Here is a 19,764-nt window from a genome sequence, read left to right on the forward strand (position 1 = left end):
GCCTCATAAGAACCCTACAATGAGCAGTATCATTGTCCCTTTTACGGAAGTCAGAGAACTTACAAGACATCTTAGGTCACATGGTTAGTGAGTGTGAATACATCAGGCTCTCATTTCTGTGGCACATAATTATTTTCACTCTCCCCTTTTATTTAACTTGGGTGTCCTCAAGAGAAAAAGGGGACAGCACGTTTATAGTAAGTTCTGTGTTCTCTAGTGTGATCGGGGAATGGAACATTCTGGCTAATCAAATATTTTGATTAATAATTGCCATCATGTCATTATTGGATTTTCAATTGGAAAAGGTTTGGGATATAATAAAACATGTACAACATTAAAAGTATAGTAATCATAGTCATAAAACACTTCAGGACCACTATTGCAAATGTCAATTTTCACTGCGATGCAGAAGTGTTAGCCGATAAAGATGTCTGTTTGACAGCATGCCAGATGAACTGCTTTTGTGACATGGAGATATCAATGTGTTAACACTGAATTTTATATATTTCAAGATACTTTATGTGAACTACCACTCAAGTTCTATGTGATCAGAAAAAAAATATTTTGGAGTCTTTCAGAATTAAAGAATATTAGTGTTTGGAATGGAGAAGGCAATGGCACCCCACTCCAGGACTCTTGCCTGGAAAATCCCATGGATGGAGGGGCCTGGTGGGCTGCAGCCCATGGGGTCGCTAAGAGTCAGACACGACTGAGCGACTTCACTTTCCATTTTCACTTTCATGCATTGGAGAAGGAAATGGCAACCCACTCCAGTGTTCTTGCCTGGAGAATCCCAGGGACGGGGGAGCCTAGTGGGCTGCTGTCTATGGGGTTGCACAGAGTTGGACACGACTGAAGTGACTTAGCAGCAGCAGCAGCAGCACTTGGAAAACCTCAAACTCATCAAGTACTCTGGATCCCTAGACTGTTTTATTAAATCATAATCTTACACTATGTGGAAAATGAACTATGACACTCCATTGAGGTGGTTCGATCCAAATCTGCCATAGAGCACCATGAGAATAGATCAAGGTTGGCAGAGTTTTCATTATATTTGCTCAAACAATTTTGTTTGCTTTTAGTCTCCAGAACCAGTAATAGAACTTGCTCACAAAGACCATGTCTTATGAAGGATTAAAAGAAGAGATGATAAGAACTGTTCATGTTAATAACTTACTGAGCACATCAACTAAGCATTTCATATGTCTCACACTTTAAAACCACCCTGTGGGGTAGGTACTATGCCCCATCCTGTAGAAGAAGAAATCAAGGTACAGAGAGGTTATATAATGTGTTCAAAACATCACATTTGGGAAGTGGTGGATTCTCAGTTCAAACTCAGACCGTCTAGCTCCTGAGTCTGTGTTCATCATCACACCTACCCTCCCACCCTTCACTGAAACAACTTTTGCCCAAGCCGCAAATGACTTCCTCATTGCTAAAATCCGGTGGTCACTTCCATGGCTCATAGTCTTTGACTTACCGATAGGATTTCATAGTTGATCACTTTCTACTCTTTGAAATACTATACTTCCTATTCTAGCACGTTCCCTATTCCTGATTTTTTTTTCTCCTCACATATTGGCTCTTCCTTTTCAGTTCCCTTTGTCCTTGTTTCTTCATCTTGTTTCTAATCATTGGAACCTCTCACAGCTCAGTCTTGAACCTCCTCTTCTCTCCTTACATTTACTTCTTTGGTGATCTCTCCCAGGTCATGGCTTCAAATGTCACAAACATACAACCTGACAAATCCCAATTGTCCATCTGTAGCCCAAACCTTTCTCCCCACTCTGGACAACCAGTCACTCAACTGATGTATATAATAGATACCTTAAACCAAACATTTTGAAAAAAAAAAAATACTCCTGTCTTTTCTCCTGGAACCTGCTACTTCTCAAGTTTCCCCATCTCCAGAAATAGCAAGCCCATCTTTTCCTGAGGCTCAGGCCACATATCTTGGAATTACTCCTGACTCTTTTGTCTTCTCCTGTATTAAATCTATCAGCAGATCTTGTTGGCTCCACTTTCAAAATATATCTAGGATCTGAGCACAATTTTATTTTCTCTTGCTTCCATCTCATTTCAACAAAACCCAAGGTCTTAAAATGGTCTTGAAGCCCTGGATGATTCACATCCTGCAAAGGTCACCACTTGGAGTTGGTCTTCTCTCTTCTCTCTCTCCTACTCCCTTCTAGCAACTCTAATATCTGTGCTAAAACCCTAGTGACCACATGTTCTCACAACCACGGCATTGCACTACTGATCTCTCTGCCTCGAAACCTCTTCTCTTTAGATGCTCATTGAGTTACTCTCTATCTTCTTCAGCTTCTGTCCACATGTCACCTTCTCAAAGAGACTTTCTGTCTGATATTGTCATGCCGCCTTCATCTCTATTTTCCTTCCCAACATTATGTTTTTCATAGCTTTTACCACCACTTGACGTGCTATAGATTTCACCTGCTTATATATAGAATAATATAAGCTCCACAAATGGTGTTTTTTGTTATTATTAATATTTTATACACTGCTGTATCCCCAGCAGCTAGAACAGGTACAGAATGTTCAATAGATGTGTGAGAAGGTAGGTACCTATTTAGTCAAACAGAGCAGTTGAATCAGTCCTGATAGGTGGCAAAACTGACCCAAGGTCACTGTCACGTTCAGTCAGTTTACTCCTTATCACCACTGAAGGAACTTCTCCTCTGCCATCTGGACAGACATTCCCCCGTCTTCTTGTGCCCTTTCAAGTTCCTTGGAGACTCCTCTAATTCCTACAGGTAATAACATCCCTCCTAGTGATGGAAAGATGTTGGCAGTGACTCTGATTGGGATGTCAGTGGCACCGGAAGGGCAGAGCTGTGTCCTAGTCTCACTGCGTTATAGTCACTCTCTACATGGAACGCAATCATAGAGAAGAGAGTGCTTTCATCTCCCCGTGCAAGGGTACATCTGTGAAAGAGAGCTATTTTATTAATAGCAATTCCAAACCACTAGGAATTCTGCTCTGACCAAAAATAAATGACACAGACACATTTTTGCTTAGGGGAGATCTGCCTTTCTCTCAGGTTAAGTCATCGGATCAAAGTCATGGAAGCTTTAAAGTCTAATGAAGAGTCTCTGGTGGATTAAAATGTTCTACTTATCACAAACGATAGTTATAGCTAACTCAGTATTTACCTGTTAGTAGCCCTTTTTTTGTGGAGAAGGCAATAGCACCCCACTCCAGGACTCTTGCCTGGAAAATCCCATGGATGGAGGAGCCTGGTGGGCTTCAGTCCATGGGGTAGCTAATAGTCAGACACGACTGAGCGACTTCACTTTCACTTTTCACTTTCATGCATTGGAGAAGGAAATGGCAACTCACTCCAGTGTTCTTGCCTGGAGAATCCCAGGGATGGCGGAGCCTGGTGGGCTGCCATCTATGGGGTCGCACAGAGTCAGACATGACTGAAGTGACTTAGCAGCAGCAGCAGCCCTTTATGAGTGTGTTGAATTTGCCTCCATGTTGATTATAGGTCAAGATGACTGGAACATGTTTTCATACAGGAATATTTCTTCAGAGGAACCACTGCATAAAAATTTACAGATTCTCTCTCTCTTTCCCTCATCAGTCAGAGTCCAAGTGCTAATTCTCATATCTTCTATTAGGTTGCACAATTAGAAAACAGTTTTGTGAGCCAGATAACACCAATAAAATCAGAGGTCTTGTTAGACTCCAACGGTGATAGATAAGATTGCCCAAGTGAGGGCAAGACACTGTGAGACAGACAATAAAGGCAGGCTGTGTCAGCTCAGTTGTCGCTCAGTCGTGTCCGACTTTTTGCAACCCTATGAACCACAGCACGCCAGGCCTCCCTGTCCATCACGAACTCCCGGAGTTTACCCAAACTCACGTCCATTGTGTGGATGATGCCATCTAACCATCCTCTCGTCCCCTTCTGCTCCCACCCTCAATCTTTCCCAGCATCAGGGTCTTTTCCAGTGAGTCAGCTCTTCGCATCAGGTGGCCAAAATATTGGAGTTTCAGCTTCAACATCAGTCCTTCCAATGAACACCCAGGACTGATCACCTTTAGGATGGACTGGTTGGAACTTCTTGTAGTCCAGGGGACTCTCAGGAGTCTTCTCCAACACCACAGTTCAAAAGCATCAATTCTTCTGCGCTCAGCTTTCTTTATAGTCCAACTCTCACATCCATACATGACCACTGGAAAAGCCATAGCCTTGAGTGGATGGACCTTTGTTGACAAAGTAATGTCTCTGCTTTTTAATATGGTATCTAGGTTGGTCATAACTTTCCTTCCAAGGAGTAAGTGTCTTTTAATTTCATGGCTGCAATCACCATCAGCAGTGATTTTGGAGTCCAAAAAAATAAAGTCAGCCACTGTTTACACTGTTTTCCCATCTATTTGCCATGAAGTGATGAGACCAGATGCCCTGATCTTAGTTTTCTGAATGTTGAGCTTTACGCCAATTTTTCCACTCTCCTCTTTCACTTTCATCACAAGACTCTAGTTCTTCTTCACTTTCTGCCGTAAGGGTGGTGTCATCTGCATATCTGAGGTTATTGATATTTCTCCCGACAATCTTGATTCCAGCTTGTGCTTCATCCAGCCCAGCGTTTCTCATGATGTTCTCTGCGTATAAGTTAAATAAGCAGGGTGACAATATACAGCCTTGACGTACTCCTTTTCCTATTTGGAACCAGTCTGTTGTTCCATGTCCAGTTCTAACTGTTGCTTCCTGACCTGCATACAGGTTTCTCAAGAGGGAGGTCAGGTGGCCTGGTATTCCCATCTCTTTCAGAATTTTCCAGAGTTTATTGTGATCCACACACTCAAAGGCTTTGGCATAGTCTGTGTAGCTGTAGACAAACTCTTGTGAGAAAGGGATCGTCTGCATCACCAAAGGGCTTGGAGGTCCCAGCGAGGGGAGTGGGGATGGGGACACGTTTGTATGCGGTGGTAGCTGGTGAAGGAAGTGGAATGGAGAGATGGGATAGGGAGTGGGAATGGGCACAAAATTAGGTGATGAGAAGGGTGGGGGTGAGGGGTGCCAGTGTAACCTAAAAATCCCCATCCAACAGGAATGTGTATAAAGGGACCAGGGTTACAGAAAGCAACTGAAAAACTTGAAAATCTGTGGATTGGAAACCTCTGATGGTAGGCATCTCTCTATGAAGAAGAGAGCAAAATATGTTTGTATGATGGACAATTTGACCCTAAACTGGCATCTCTTCATTTCTTACGCATTCCCTCAACCATCCCACCACCAACCTCCTTTATGTAACAGTAGCCCAGCCCTTTCCTAGGACACAGGATAATGAGTGCAGCAGGAAGGGTGGACACTTCAGGTAGGAGCAGCGAGTAGCCTTCATCTCTGAGAGCTTGTGAAAGTGGCAGCCACTCTTGAGGACCGGAACTTCCCACGCCCAGTGCTTCTCAGGGAATTGTTGATCACATCTGTTTACTGTGGAAAGCCTTGGTTTACTGAGGCAGTAGTTTGACACTGGCAGGAGGTTGATGGGAATATAATCATTCCAGCTCAGCTCTTCATCTTTAGCAACCTGTGTCCTGACACCAGCCGGTATTGCAGATTTGTACCTTGTCACTGCATGTAGAGTGTGCCTGAGAAAGATGGGGACAAGGTCAATGCCCCCGTTTCACAGAGAGCTGTTTCCTCTTGTTCTCCCCCCGGTACTCGTAACACTCTCCGTGCCATTACTACCAACCTTCCTCTCTCCCCACCACCAAGCTCCCAACAGAATCTCCTGAGAGTCGTTACTCCTCAGCCCATCAGCCAAAGTTGTGGGTTTCCATGGTAACCAGGCAGCTGGTGTCTAGACACTCTGAGAGATGCCTTGCAATTGAGCTGTGGATCCAGCTTCTATCCCACAACCCCCTCCCCCCCACCTCCTCTTTCCTCCCATTTCCTCTTATTTACAGCAGGCACTAATGCCAACACAGGATGGAATTTCCTTTTGACAGGCCATTAAAGGAAGGAGGGGAAGAGAGAGAGGAAGAAAAACCCAAACTTGTCTCATCATTTCAGTGAAGTGAGAAAACAGCCGAAGTGACAGACGCAATGTGGTTCACTCTTTCTTCCTCAGGAAGGATTTTATTTAATTAAAATATGTTAAATTAGGAAGACGTGCCACTAGTCCATTGGGAGCCATCAGCATCTTTAAGAGCCAGTAAAAGCCTTTCAGGATAGAGTTTCAGCTGATGACACAGCGCTGAGGTAGAACCTTTTCACTGTTTCTTAACAATCAATGCAGTTTCTTTCTGTGCTCAAGGAACTCACACATCCATAAGGATTCCGAGCAGGAGAACTCTGGAGCAGGATACAGGCAGTTCCAAGGGAGGACCTTAACAGAGACACCTCAGATCTAGAAAAGTCAAGTTTAGCCTTGCCCCTATTTCTTCCAAGAAAGAGAAAAGCAGCACCTGACAGCCAGGAGCTGGCCTGGCTGCCACAGAAGAGCCCTAGTCTTCTGCTATTAACATACACAGTTTCATAGAACACAGTGTCGGAGGACTTGTGTGATGGTCCCAGACAAAGCAAGACCCCGTAATCATGTCTGCACACAGACTAAGCATGGACGGTGTCTAAAGCATACAAGGGCCAAATCTTTCCCTAGCCTGCTGTATGGATGATGATACTTGCCTCATTCTTCCTTCTAGATATGTATGGGGAGGCCCAACCTTCAAATGACACTTGTGATAGCATCCAATAAAGAGCAAAGCTCTGCTTCCTTGAATCCATCTCCAAATCCCTTCCCACAAGCTCAGATCCGTCCTTCCTAACCCTTCTTACTGCCATGCTTCCTGATTACCCTGCGATATATTCTCCCTAGCTGTGCTGTGTCCATAGACCAAGTTTTGTTCAACTGTGGGTGTGTTCCTGGCCATCTTTTGGTACACTTTACCACATAAAATTTCTTTCTGCATAAATGTGGTGGTTACCTGATTATGGGGTCAGGATTGAAGTTGTTAGAATGAGTTGTTTGATGCAGAGCTGGTGAAGAGAATGTAGAATTGAATCTTGGATTGTGTCTTGCTGCTGCTGCTGCTAAGTCGCTTCAGTCGTGTCCGACTCTGTGTGACCCCATAGACAGCAGCCCACCAGGCTCCCCTGTCCCTGGGATTCTCCAGGCAAGAACACTGGAGTGGGGTGCCATTGCCTTCTCCATGTATCTTGTTAGGGGATAGGAAATAGCAAACGTAAATCGAGAATTTTGTTTTCGCTGAAGTTAAGAAAAAGGGGATATTTAAGAAGATGCCTGAAACAAAAATACACCAATAATGAAAGAGCTAGTTTTGTTCAGTTTTGTCTCTATTTGTTACAATAGGGACCCTCAACTCCCAACAGTGTCTTGGTAAGATGGCTTTCCCTTAGCTTTTGTAGGAGGAGTAGGTAAGTTCTAGGTAGGTGACTTATAACTGGATTTATTTTGTAATCGGGGAAGTCTAGTCAGTTAGCAGAAGAAGATTTATTTATTTCTATGTCTACCTTGTGTCAGAGGGACAAACAATTCTGATCTAAGCTAGTCATTCATGAAACAAAGAATAGAAAGTTCAGGAGTCTGGCTTTGTCAGTAGGTTCAGGCAAAGGAAGAATGACCTGTCTTTGGCTTTGTAATGGGTAAACAAGGGGATCACCCATGAGTCTTCTGGAATCACGAGAGAGAGAGTAGACAGCAAATCACCTGGGGAAGAAGATTTTATAGTGAGCCATTTTCTAGAGTGTAAAACAGTGAGGAGACTTCAGGAAAAAAAAATTATGAGAATTTCTTAGCTTCCACTATTTTCTAGAACATAGAGCTCAAGTAAAGATGAACACTTTCAAAAGGAATTGTCAGAAGAAGATCAAAAGTAATAGTAAATGAGAAAAGCCCTTCTGCATTGGATATAATTGGAGGGGGTGAATTTGAGGAGAGCGTTGTTAGAAAAATTATAAAGTCAGCTCCAAAAGAACTAACAGGTGAGACAAAGAAAAGGTGGCATAATTAAAATATATATATTTTTAGTGAACTTTGTTGATTGAAGAGGGAAAAGAAACAGGTAGGTAAAATTCTTGAAGAAAGAGGCTGTTTTCATTTTTGGACCTTCTTCTACAAAAGAAAGCATATTGAGGATATATTTTGTTTGGTGTTATTGTAGAGGAAAGAACTGCATGAAAACTTAGGGGAAGCAGAAGTTAGCTGATTCTCGGGAATAATGCACAGTTAGAGCTGGAGTGGTCTGTTGAGGAGGAGGCTGTCCATCTGCTAGGAGGGTTCTTCTATTAGGTGAGTTGTTGGTGGCGGGTCTCCAGCGAGCTTTTCTATTCTAAGGTTTCTGTGTGTTGCTTTCAAATAAACGGGATTATGAAGAAGGAAAGAGAGTAGGAGGTAGATTCTGGATATAAGGTGTGTCTTAGAAAATAGTTTTATTAGAATAAAAGCTTTGAGTGGAGAAAGGAGAGAAAGCCTTCCTAGGATGACCTTCCCCAGAGCAGTGCTGCGTGATGAGCAGGACGGGTATAAGTCCATGGTTCCATCTCACATAAGCTACAGACTGACCATGAGTCTCATTCTTGAAGAGATTTTTGTCCCAGTGTCTCCAAATAGCCAGGCGTATTACTTTCTTTGCCACTAAATAGAAGAGCTTTGAGATCTTTACAGAAAAGAGAGAAATCAGCACAAATATGAATATCACTCTTTTGATACGGTTCTGGTTATGTTTCAGTGAGTGCTATTGATTCTTCAAGCAATTTTTCATTCAAACGCAATGCTATAATTTGACAGGCCCCAGGAAACCAGAACACAATGAGTGCAGAATGAGTTGTCCCGGTGAGAGGTGAGGATTGCATCTATTTACCCACATGCAAGCATACAATACAAACACCTTTTATAGGGCTTTCTTGTTACAATAATCTTTTTAAAAACTAATTTCAAAATTGAGTTAACTTTCTCAGTCAGCTTTTGAACAGTCTGCTTTCATTGGGAAGCAGGGGGAGTGACAGATGGAGGAATGATATGCACTTTTAATCTTCTCCGGATCTAGTACTGATCTTGTACAGATTCCTGTATCTGTAGTAATTTCAGCTACTTCTGGACTTTCATTACCCAGTAACTCTTCAATCACTTTCACTGTCCAGTAACTCTTCAATCATTTCCCTGGTGGCTCAGAATCTGCCTGCAATTTGGAAGCCCGGGGTTCAATCCCTGGGTCGGGAAGATCCCCTAGAGAAGGCAATGGCAGCTTATTCCAGTATCCTTGCCTGGAGAATCCCATTGACAGGGGAGCCTAGTGGGCCACAGTCCATGGGGTCACAAAGAGTCGGACATGACTGAGCAACTAAAACTTTCTTTTCTTCAATCACTGAGTTTATGAAGCCTGCCATAATCAATGATAACTATTTAGCTTAAGCCACTAACTGCAGAGGTCCCCATTTTTGTCCCCTCTCTATTTAGAATATTCACGTCACCTCTCACCATCTGTGCATAATGTTTTGAAGTTTGATAAAAGAGTAGTCCTTAGCCCTGGTTGGGCAGGCCTCCAGAGTATCTAATATTATTTCTGGTAGCTTTTAAAGTAAAATTATATTGAGTTTACCCTTTATTTCATAAAGGAGAGAAGGAATGGAGGGAGGGAGGAAAAGTGATGAGGGAAGGGAAAGGGAGGGTGGGGAGGGAAGGAGCAGGGAGGAAGAGACTTACACAGTGCATTTAGGCCTAATAAGGAGAGATTCAGGTTAGAATCAAACAGTGGAATACATCATCCCCAAAGAGACATTATGGTATTACAAGAGAACTGCTGAATTTTAATTAGCTGTGAGACTGGCCAAGTCACAGAAACACTCTACCTTCAGTTTTTCTGGGAGTGAGGGGCTGAGATCGGATAATCTCTAAGATCTTCAGCTTTCATTATTCTGTAATTTTACAATTTCACAATTAAGAGCTCCCTCCACGACAACATATACAGATTTTGCATTTTTGTCCTGAATTATCTGGTTTACCCACTTGCAGTGATAAAATTAGTGAGACAACTGCCAAGTCTTTAGTTTTCTTTGTGCTATGTAGATACAGCCATAAGGGAAAATTAAACAACACAGATAAATAACTGTCTAGCTAATCTCAATCACTACCCAAACACATCATGGTGAGACATGGCAAAGCATAAGCTGAATACGACTCATAAATATAGTGCTTCTATTATAAAATTTAAATATTATCCAAGCAATAGATATTTATATGTAGGGAAAAAATTTTAGACAGCTGTAGTCACTATTGGAGTGACCCTTATAGAATGAGAATTATTTCTAGTTGGGGTTTATGCATTTTAGCTGTGGAGTCAGATAATCAAATCATGTAGTCAAATATCAGATCATGAGGTCTGGCGCATCTAGGTCTGCTTTTGCTTTTAAAGACAGATGTTGAAAATATTTGTTATTTTTTAATAAATCATATTAACTCAAATATGTTAAAACATTACAAATCATTGGTTGAGTTTTTAAATTAAAACCAGTATAATCTAGAAAATAGTTTATAACTTTCTCTAGGTCTGACAGACACAAATTACTACACTTCTGATCACAAGATAAGACAAGATAACTCAATGTTGAAAGCAATGACTATAATGGAAATACCTAAGGAAATACTGTAATTTGAAATAGCTGGTACAATACCTAAGCAGCCTGATTCAATCAATGGAAAAAACTTCAAGAAAGAATAGCTAAGAGTAAAGTCAACGAAAAATGAGCAACAGACACAATTAACCTGTTTGACATTTCCTTATCTCCTAAGTATGGACCTAAATAATTAACATCAACTACATGAGGTTTGATTTTTTAGAAAGTTATTAACTTTCTATGAAATGCAGGAAGAGGAAGTATAGATAATCTTTTGGTGAGGAGGGGGAATGCTAACTTCAATCATGTTTGATCAAGAGTCCTAAAGAAGTATGGCATTTCTTTGCCTGGAATTCTTTGAAGAAAGTGGCCACTTTTCCGTCTTCAATCTCTTTATTCTTCACAATATGCTGGGATTCCCTGCTTGAGAAATCCAAGAACTGAGAGAGCATGGGCACAGGCAGAAGGAATAACCCTATCAGAACAGTCTTCCACAAGGCCCCAGGGATTTCTCCCCAAACATGCCTTGTCCACAGATGACTGAAAGCCTTCTGAGAAATGAAAAGTTATTTCTTATAATAAAGCTGAAAAATCTCAGTTTGATCATTTTCCTTGAGACTAAGAGACAAGATGTCCTGGCTTTATTTTTCAAGTCTTGGATTCAATAATTATTATTGAATCAGGGAATTTTTCTTAAAATTGGATGTACTATTTAAGCCTGGAGAATTGCCATCCCATCTGTAACTTGCCTACTGGACACAAGGTTTACTGTATATCTGAGGGCAGGAGGTTCCTTGGTTCTTGCTCATCCAATATAGTAAATGTATTTTTGCTACAACCTGGAGGGAATCAAATGGAGCTAAGGGTGGGGGTAAGGTGGTTAACTACAGACTGCCATGTAGGTATGAAATAGAGAAGATTGTCCTCTTCTTAAGTAAAAACAATCTCAGAGAAGTTCCTGCCTTTTGAGACATTACTATTTAGCATCTTGGTTCTTGCATCAGAGAATCATGCCTCTCAAGTTTGGCCAGCAGTCAGCTTTGCCCTGGTGATTAATCTTGGACTTTAGACCTTGACTTCAAAGCTGTTTTTTCAAAGAATTATTATTATTTTTACTCTACAAGCAAAAGCTTTATAAGGCACAGACTTCTCTCTCCCTTTCTTGGGCTACTTGAAGAAAATTTATCTTTGGCTGTGGGCTAAAAATAGATGAAAGTGGAAGTGAAAGTCTCAGTCATCTCCAGCTCTTTGTGACCCCATGGACTATATAGTCCATGGAATTCTCCAGTCCAGAATACTGGAGTGGTAGCCTCTCCCTTCTCCAGAGGATCTTCCAAACCCAGGGATCCTGGGTCCCCCACATTACAGGTGGATTGCAGGAGACCTGGGTTTTATTCCTGGGTTGGGAAGATCCCCTGGAGAAGGGAAAGGCTACCCACTCCAGTATTCCAGCCTGGAGAATTCCATGGACTGTAAGGTCCTTGGGGTTGTAAAGACTGTGATACAATTCACCTGTCCTATGCAGATTTCCTGTTTGGACTTCCCTGATAGCTCAGTTGGTAAGAGTAGATAAGAATGAATTAGTGGAGAGAGAGAGAGAGAACTCTTATGTATAAAGCACTTAGGTGACCAAGGAAATGGCACCATATTAGGTTTTTTTTTTCCTCTCATTTAATGCTCATGACAAATCTATGAGATAGATACTATTACTTCTACTTTACTGACAAAGGAATAGCAAAGCAAGGGAAATATATCAATATATTGAATACCAATATGTGAAAGTACTTAGCACCTGGCTTGGCACATAGTAAACATTAAACCAGTATTAGTTCCCTTCCAATTACTTAATAATAATATTTACTGAGCAGTTTACTGAAACATCCCATTTATTAAGTACTTCAAATAATTAACACATTTGAGTGTTTTAATAACCCCATGAGTGGGTACCAATATTAACACCAGCTATAGATAAGGAAAGGGAGACAATAGAGGTTGAGTAAATGACTCCAAGTCATAGTAAGTGTCAGAGATGAAATTTTAAAGGAACTTAAAATGTAAATATAATAAAAATAAAAAGCAAAAAAAAGAGCCAAACATGACCACCCAAAGTCATGATCCCCAGGCTCCAGGCTGACAGCTGGTACCCAGCTCAAGAGGAAGACCATGTAAGTAACAAAGGGACACATGTGAGTTTGCTACTGGAATTTTTTATTGCTTGCCTTTGAGGAGATGATATTTAATATTCAAGAAAAGTGAAAATCAGAAGGAAAGGAAGCACACGCCCCAGCCCAGTGGTGATTGGTAGAGTAATTGTGGGCATGGCCCCAGGATGATAGCAGCTTCTATTTAATAAATGTTGACAAGGCTGGGGAGAGCTGGGCAGGTCCCAAGAGATAATGTTTTACTGGGAAATCCACTCAACCTAATTTCAGTAATGTAGGGCTGTGGAGGGGCCTGGACCAGTGCCAGTAAACAGGGCCATTAGAGTGCAGTGTAGGCGCTGGCAGCTGGGAGCGCCGCCATCCCTCCTCAGCCCTGCAGCCGGTGCCTGGCTGAGCACACAAGCAGCCGCTGCTGCATATGCTCCCGTATTTGCTCACCAACAGAACCTGCAGGCGTGCTATTCTCACCCTTTCCAGGAAATGAATGGAATGCACAAAGGCAAAAGCTGCTTCCGGAAACTATTTTCAGCAAGAATCAGAGAGCCGGTTAGACATACCTATTTCAAGGACCACTGTGAAAACATCCACGTGGATCCCCTTACTCGTTTAAGGCAACCACCACCATCCAGTTCCAGATGGATGTAGAAGTGACTTTGATTTCTTTGCTGTCTTAATGAGGTCTTGATCTTTCTTAGGACTGGTAGTTGTGGGTCAAGAATATGAAAAGTACTAGAGGTTAATGTATTTCAAAATTTATGATATTAGAGATTTAGAGATATTCAACTTTGCAAGTCCAGGAGAAGTGGCCTTGGAGAAAATATGTCTTTTTAGGCTGCTCTTGTCTTGTCTAGATATTACTTTTTCTTTTACCAGCCCTTCTCCCACAAACAAAGCACATGACAATAATTACTAACATATGAATTCCAAGAAGGCAGATATTTGCTTGGTATTTTAGTTGCTGTATCGCCACTGCAATGCATTGCATTTGAAACGCATGGCACAGTGTGTGGTGTGTAATAAAGACCCAGGACCTTTTACTGAATAAATAAATGAATGAATGAACACATTTCTCTCTTCCCTTTTGAAGCACCTTTCAACTCTAGAACATGAAGAGTACATGGCTTTACTGTCTATAATGTTAACTTTCTCTTTTTAAGGTAACACAGAAATCATAAAATTCATGAGATTGCTAGTGAACAGGGTGATTTCTGAGAGGTTCAGTGCTGGACATGGGACATTCACAGTTGACCGGAAGATACTGTCGTTACCCTTGAAGATCTTAAAGGTCCCTCTCACTGCCAGCATCCTATAAATATGAATTTCATTGCCTATTAATGGTATTAATACTAAAGTCTTAAACAAGAGCAAGGATGTTTTGTGGTTTTCTCACCTTTCTTCTCAATACTTGGAGGGATGTCTAGCACATTGCAAGTGTTCAAAACCAGTTTATTGGATGACCGAATGAATCATTATATTTCAAATACTTTGAAGCATTTAAGAGAAAATGATATGTAGATATTGAGGCTCTTTTAATAGAGAACAAACAACAGTGACTTCCTGTCGCAACAAACAGATGCATGTCCAGCTTAACCTTTTCTCCTGGACCCAAGCAAAGGATAACAAGAGAAAGTGAGGGAATTTGGAAAGATTTAACCTGATTTTACCTCCAAAAGTGGATTGAAAGTTTGGCTGCTTCTCAGAATTATCTGGATCTTTGTTCCTTTGATTTCCCCTTTTGAATTGTGTTCTCTTATTCCACAAATATACCTCTGTTCTCACCTATCCTGCTTACTTTCTCATCTTGTGAGTTTCTTAACCGCCTTCAAATCATATATAATAGCTCCCAAGTTTTTGAGTAAGAGAGGTTTGAAGTCTTCTCTTGCTCCTGCAGTCAATCTTTCATGTTCTTCTAGACAGTTCAAATCAATATTCTCTTTCTTTGCAGTTTGGAGATGGCATTAAATATGTTGTTTCTTGGAACTGGTAAGGATGGTAAAGCACTGTAGGCGTATCTTTAGTCTCCAAAGGTTTGGGCAGGGCTAGGGAACTAAATAAATCATCTTAAAGACTTTCAAATTGCTATAAAAAGATCTAACAAATGAATCTGGAAGCTTTCTTCTGGTAGAAAATTAAGTGATCCATTAGAGCATTGAATTCTGTGATCCATGAGGCACACTGCTGATACATAGAGTATTATGAAGATCAGAATTGAGTAAGTTTTCACCCAAAACTTTTAGTTGGAAAGTGTGATCAGTGTGCTGGTTCTTCAAGAGTTAATAATGGTCACCTTGGAGGGATATAGCCTTTAGAAATCTTTATGAGTAGTTGCAGATAGTCTTACTAGCATAACTACATTTTAACTTACAGTCAGTTGCAAACCCCACAAAATAGATCAGACTTTAAAACTTTGATCAAAAACAAGTCATAAGATAAAATGACCTATCATAGTTGCTGTTTACCAGACCTGGAATGTATTTATTCTTAAAACACACACACACACACACACACAATTTATTTTCAAAAAGATAAGCATTTTCTCCTACTGAAGAGGTGTAAAAGAATATTATTAAATAGGTGTTCTAAAGAAGAAATCCCAAAAACTATATTTAGCAGCAATGGTCTTGTTTGGATATAAATGTTTGGCTTTATCAGAATGTAAATATGTAGCTGACTGATTTCAAAGAAACATTTTATGAGCTCTTCTAATAGTCTCCTAAAAGTTTCCCATTTCTCTAGTCTCAGCATCTCTCAATTCTTAGCAATATTTGTTTGAAAAATTGACTCCTTGGCTGGTATCTGGGAACTTGAATTTTGAGAGGGTTCTCACCACTTCCTAACTAAGAGTGTTCACCATGCCTAAACTCTTTGTGCCAACAATATGGTTTATGCTGGACATCTGTTTTCCTGTAGGAGTCTGGATTTGGTATATGCTAGGTAGAGGGTGCCTACATGACTAGCCTTCGATAAAAACCATGGGCTTGTAAGCTTAAGAGAGCTTCCCTAGGCTGTGACATTTCACATATGTCATATTTCATTGCTGATGAGGAATTAAGCACATATTGCATGACTCCATGGGGAGAGGGCTCATGGAAGCTTATGCCTGGGTTCCTCCAAACTTTGCCTCATACAACTTTTCCCTTTGCTTTTTAAAAAAAATTTATTGGGATATGGTTGCTTTACAGTGTTTTAGTTTATGCTTATGTATACATATATTCCCTCTCTCTTGACTCTCCCCTACCATCTAGGTCACCACGGAACACCGAGCTGAGCTCTCTGTGGTATACAACAGGTTCCCCTAGCTATTTATTTTACACATGGTAATGTTATATGTCCATACAATCTCCCAACTCATCCCACCCCCTTAACCCACCTTGCAGCGTCCACATGTACATTTTCTACGTCTGAGTATCTACTCTTGCCCTGCAAATAGGCTCACCTGTACCATTTTTCTGGCAATTTTGTTCCTTTTTTGGCTGAGTAATATTCCATTGTTTATATGTACCGCTTCTTTATCTATTCATTTTCCAGAGGATATTTAGGTTGTTTCCATGACCTGGCTATTGTAAACAGTGCTGCAGTGAATACTGGGGTACATGTGCTGCTTTTTTTCCTCTTCATATCCTTTCATTTAGTAAACAGTAGCCAGAGTAAAACTATATGCTGAATCTGGTGAGTCCTTTAGCAAATCTCTGAACCTGAGGGAAGTCGTGGGGATCCCAACACATGGAGTTTAGTTTAATGACAGATGTGACGTCAGGGTGAATGGATTCTCTTTCCATTAGGTGGCATATTAGTAAGCTGTCTATAATACGAAATCTGTGAGTTCTGTCAGAAAACCACGCAGACAAGTTATTAGAAAATCAACTCTTCCCTAAGGAAAAAATGAGCCTTTATAAAAACACAAAGTATTTCTTATTTAGCAAGACACACTTGCCTTATGGATAAATATAGTCAAATGGAATGTTTTTGATTGCAAAAAACTAAAAACTACTACAGTGGCTTAAAGAGGTTAGTTACTTGTCTCACATTAATAAGAAAAAGTCTAAGGAAAAGTGTCCCAGAAGTACTATGGTCGATCATAAATAGGTTTTTTCCTGCTTTTCTGCTTCATCGCTGTTATGTGCAGAGTGTTTCCCAGGTGGTGCAGTGGTAAAGAATCCCCGCTGATTCAGGATATAGGGGCTCGATCCCTGAGTCAGGAAGATCCCCAGGAGAAGGAAATGGAAACCCACTCCAGTGTTCTTGCCTAGAAAACCCCATGGGCAGAGGAGTCTGGCAGGCTAGAGTCCACAGGGTCACAAAGAGTCAGACACGACTCAGCACACATACCCTTAGTGTGTAGTTTTTGTCTTCATGGTTGCAGGCTGACTGCTATACTACCAGGTATTGTTTGATGTCACAGTCATCAGGAATAGGAGAAAACAAAGGGCAAACACCTCTTCTAGGGTCCTCATGGGGAAACCTGTCTCTAAGTGACCATCACTGTGTGACATGAACATCCCTACCTCCAAGGGGATTGTACAAAGACAAGTATTGTACTTTCCAACCTTTATAATCTTAGAAATAAGGAGTGAGAAGTTTGAAATGGATGTTGAATGATCCAAATGGTATCTGATAAGTCTGACACTGATGCAAAAAAATATGAGATCAAGGACTGCTCTGGTAGTCCAGTGGTTGAAACTCCATGCTTTCAATGCAGGAAGCACAGGTTCGATCCCTGACTGGGGAACTAAGATATCCCACATGCCATGCGGCAAAAAGGAAAACAGAAATATGAGATTGTTGTGGACCCTCTGTGTGGACACCTTGTTTGTATAGCTGAGAGATTACAGACCAAGGTAATCTCTGTTTAGTGGACTCCTTGCCCACGATATCATGGTTTGATTCCTGAGCTGTTTCCTATGCGTCACTGAGCAACTTCTTGGGGGTAACCTCTTCTGAACCTGGAAATTACATTACTGAGATAGCAATAGTCTCTTGATGTCTGAAAGCTTTTATGAAGCAGTATGAAAAGAAGAAATCCATCACACTGTCATCTAGGCATATGAGACAAAATACTAACACTCCTTCTCTCACCCTCCACCCCTCTGTTTTCTTCCTCAGAAGCTGTAGATGAAACCAAACCTAAGGAAAGTGCCCGGCAGGATGAGGGTAAAGGAGAAGAACGTGAGGCGGACCAAGAACATGCCTGAACTTTAAGAAGTGGCTTTCCACGCCCCCACTCTCCCCTCTCCTGAACCCTGTCTCTCCTCACCCTCTCCTTAACTCCACTCTGAAGTTTCCCTTCCTGTCCTGCTCACGTCCGTGAGTCTGTCCTCTCCCACCCACTGGCCCTCTTTCTCTCTGTGTGGCAAACATTTAAAAAAAAAAAAAAAAGCAGGAACGATCCCAAGTCAAACAGTGTGGCTTAAACATTTTTGTTTCTTGGTGTTGTTATGGCAAGTTTTTGGTAATGATGATCCAGTCATTTGGGAAATTCTTGCACTGTATCCAAGTTTTTGATCTGGTGCGTGTGGCCCTGTGGGAGTCCACTTTCCTCTCTATTTCTCTCCGTTCCAAGTGTGTGTGCAATGTTCCGTTCATCTGAGGAGTCCAAAATATCGAGTGAATTCAAAACCACTTTTCTTTTCCTCCTTTTCAATGTGATGGAATGAACAAAAAGGAAAAAAAAAAATTCAAAAAACCCAGTTTGTTTTGAAAATAAATAAATAAAGCAGATGTGCCAATTAGCGTAACTTGCGGCTCTACGGCTCCTTTTTCAATCTGAATATTAATAAACCATGAGAGTAATCAGACTCCAATGGCTCTGCGTTTCTGTACCGCCTTCTTGTGAGTTGGGTTGACACACTGAGGTTCTTACATTTTATCTTTTATTTCTGACCTCCCAGTCTGATACCAACAACCCTGACAAAGAAAAGATGGATGAAGCCATAAGGCTTCAGTCAGAACAAATGGCGTAGGTCCTTAATGGGCCTCTTGGGCACCATATTATTTTGGTAGGACTGCTGTAACAAAGTACCACAGACTGGGTGGCTTAAACAAGGACCGACATTTATTTTCTAACAGTTCTGGAAGCTTGAAGTCCAAAATCATGGTGTTGTTGGCACGAGTGAGTCCTTCTCAGGGCTGTGAGGGAAGAATCTGTCCCAGGTCTCTCTCCTCATTTTATAAATGACGGTCTCCTTCCTGCATAACTCTTAGAAACCCCCGGCTTTTGCTTAGATAATGTATTTTTAATCAGCGTATTGACCTATTTGGTTATTTTTTCAGTTTATTAACTTCTGTTAGATTCATCCCTACTCAATGCAACTGACAGACTCCTGATTAGTCATAATCATTGTTCCTGCCGGTGGTGATAGTATAAAAAGAAGGTACATTAGCACATCCACCTCTTTTCCAATATCCTTCCAGGTTCCGTTTTTTAATATCCTCTACTAGGAAGTTAACAGTTCCCTTCAGAAACAAAGCAATGTCCCTAAATCTTGAAGCATCTGATGCTGTTCTTTTTCCCTCCAAACTCCCTAAGTCAATTCTGGTATGAGTTCTTAAGATGTCGTACTTTGCCCTGACCCTGATTCTTATAGACAAAACAACGCCAGTGGACTCCCTTCAGCTTCCTACATTCATCTGCACATAGAATTTTCCAGAAAGGATGAGAAAATTGTGTCAAAGCCTTAAAATTAATGAAGATCGTGAAAAGAAGTGATCTTAGGAGATAGAACCTACAGCTTGGTAGTTCTCAGCTTTGTGTGGAGCTAGTGCCCAGTTAATGCTCTGAAGAAAGCTGATGTTATGTGAAGGATGAGTCCTTACTAGATCAAGGGCTCTTTCCTCATCACTGACAGTAAGTGGAAGAAGCACAAGGAAAAAGGTCTGTAAGAAAAAGCGCAGCGACTTCCCTGGTGGTCCAGGGGTTCAGCTCTGAACTTCCACTGCAGGGACATGGGTTCAGTCCTCGGCTGGGGAACTAAGATCTCAGATGCCAACAG

At 41.3% G+C, this 19,764-nt stretch overlaps 1 protein-coding gene across 1 annotated transcript in view; it reads left to right on the plus strand.

The window, feature by feature from the left end:
• GAP43 (growth associated protein 43) overlaps positions 1–17,967 on the plus strand; it is a 39,993-nt gene extending 22,026 nt beyond the window's left edge. Inside the window, exon 3 of the mRNA XM_068985601.1 lies at positions 17,879–17,967. Within this exon, the coding sequence (XP_068841702.1) occupies positions 17,879–17,967 (89 nt within the window). The remainder of the gene's footprint in view (positions 1–17,878) is intronic.
• The last annotated feature ends 1,797 nt before the right edge of the window (positions 17,968–19,764 follow it).

This window comes from Capricornis sumatraensis, chromosome 1 (assembly GCF_032405125.1).
Source record: "Capricornis sumatraensis isolate serow.1 chromosome 1, serow.2, whole genome shotgun sequence".
NCBI classification, from domain to species: Eukaryota; Metazoa; Chordata; class Mammalia; order Artiodactyla; family Bovidae; genus Capricornis; species Capricornis sumatraensis.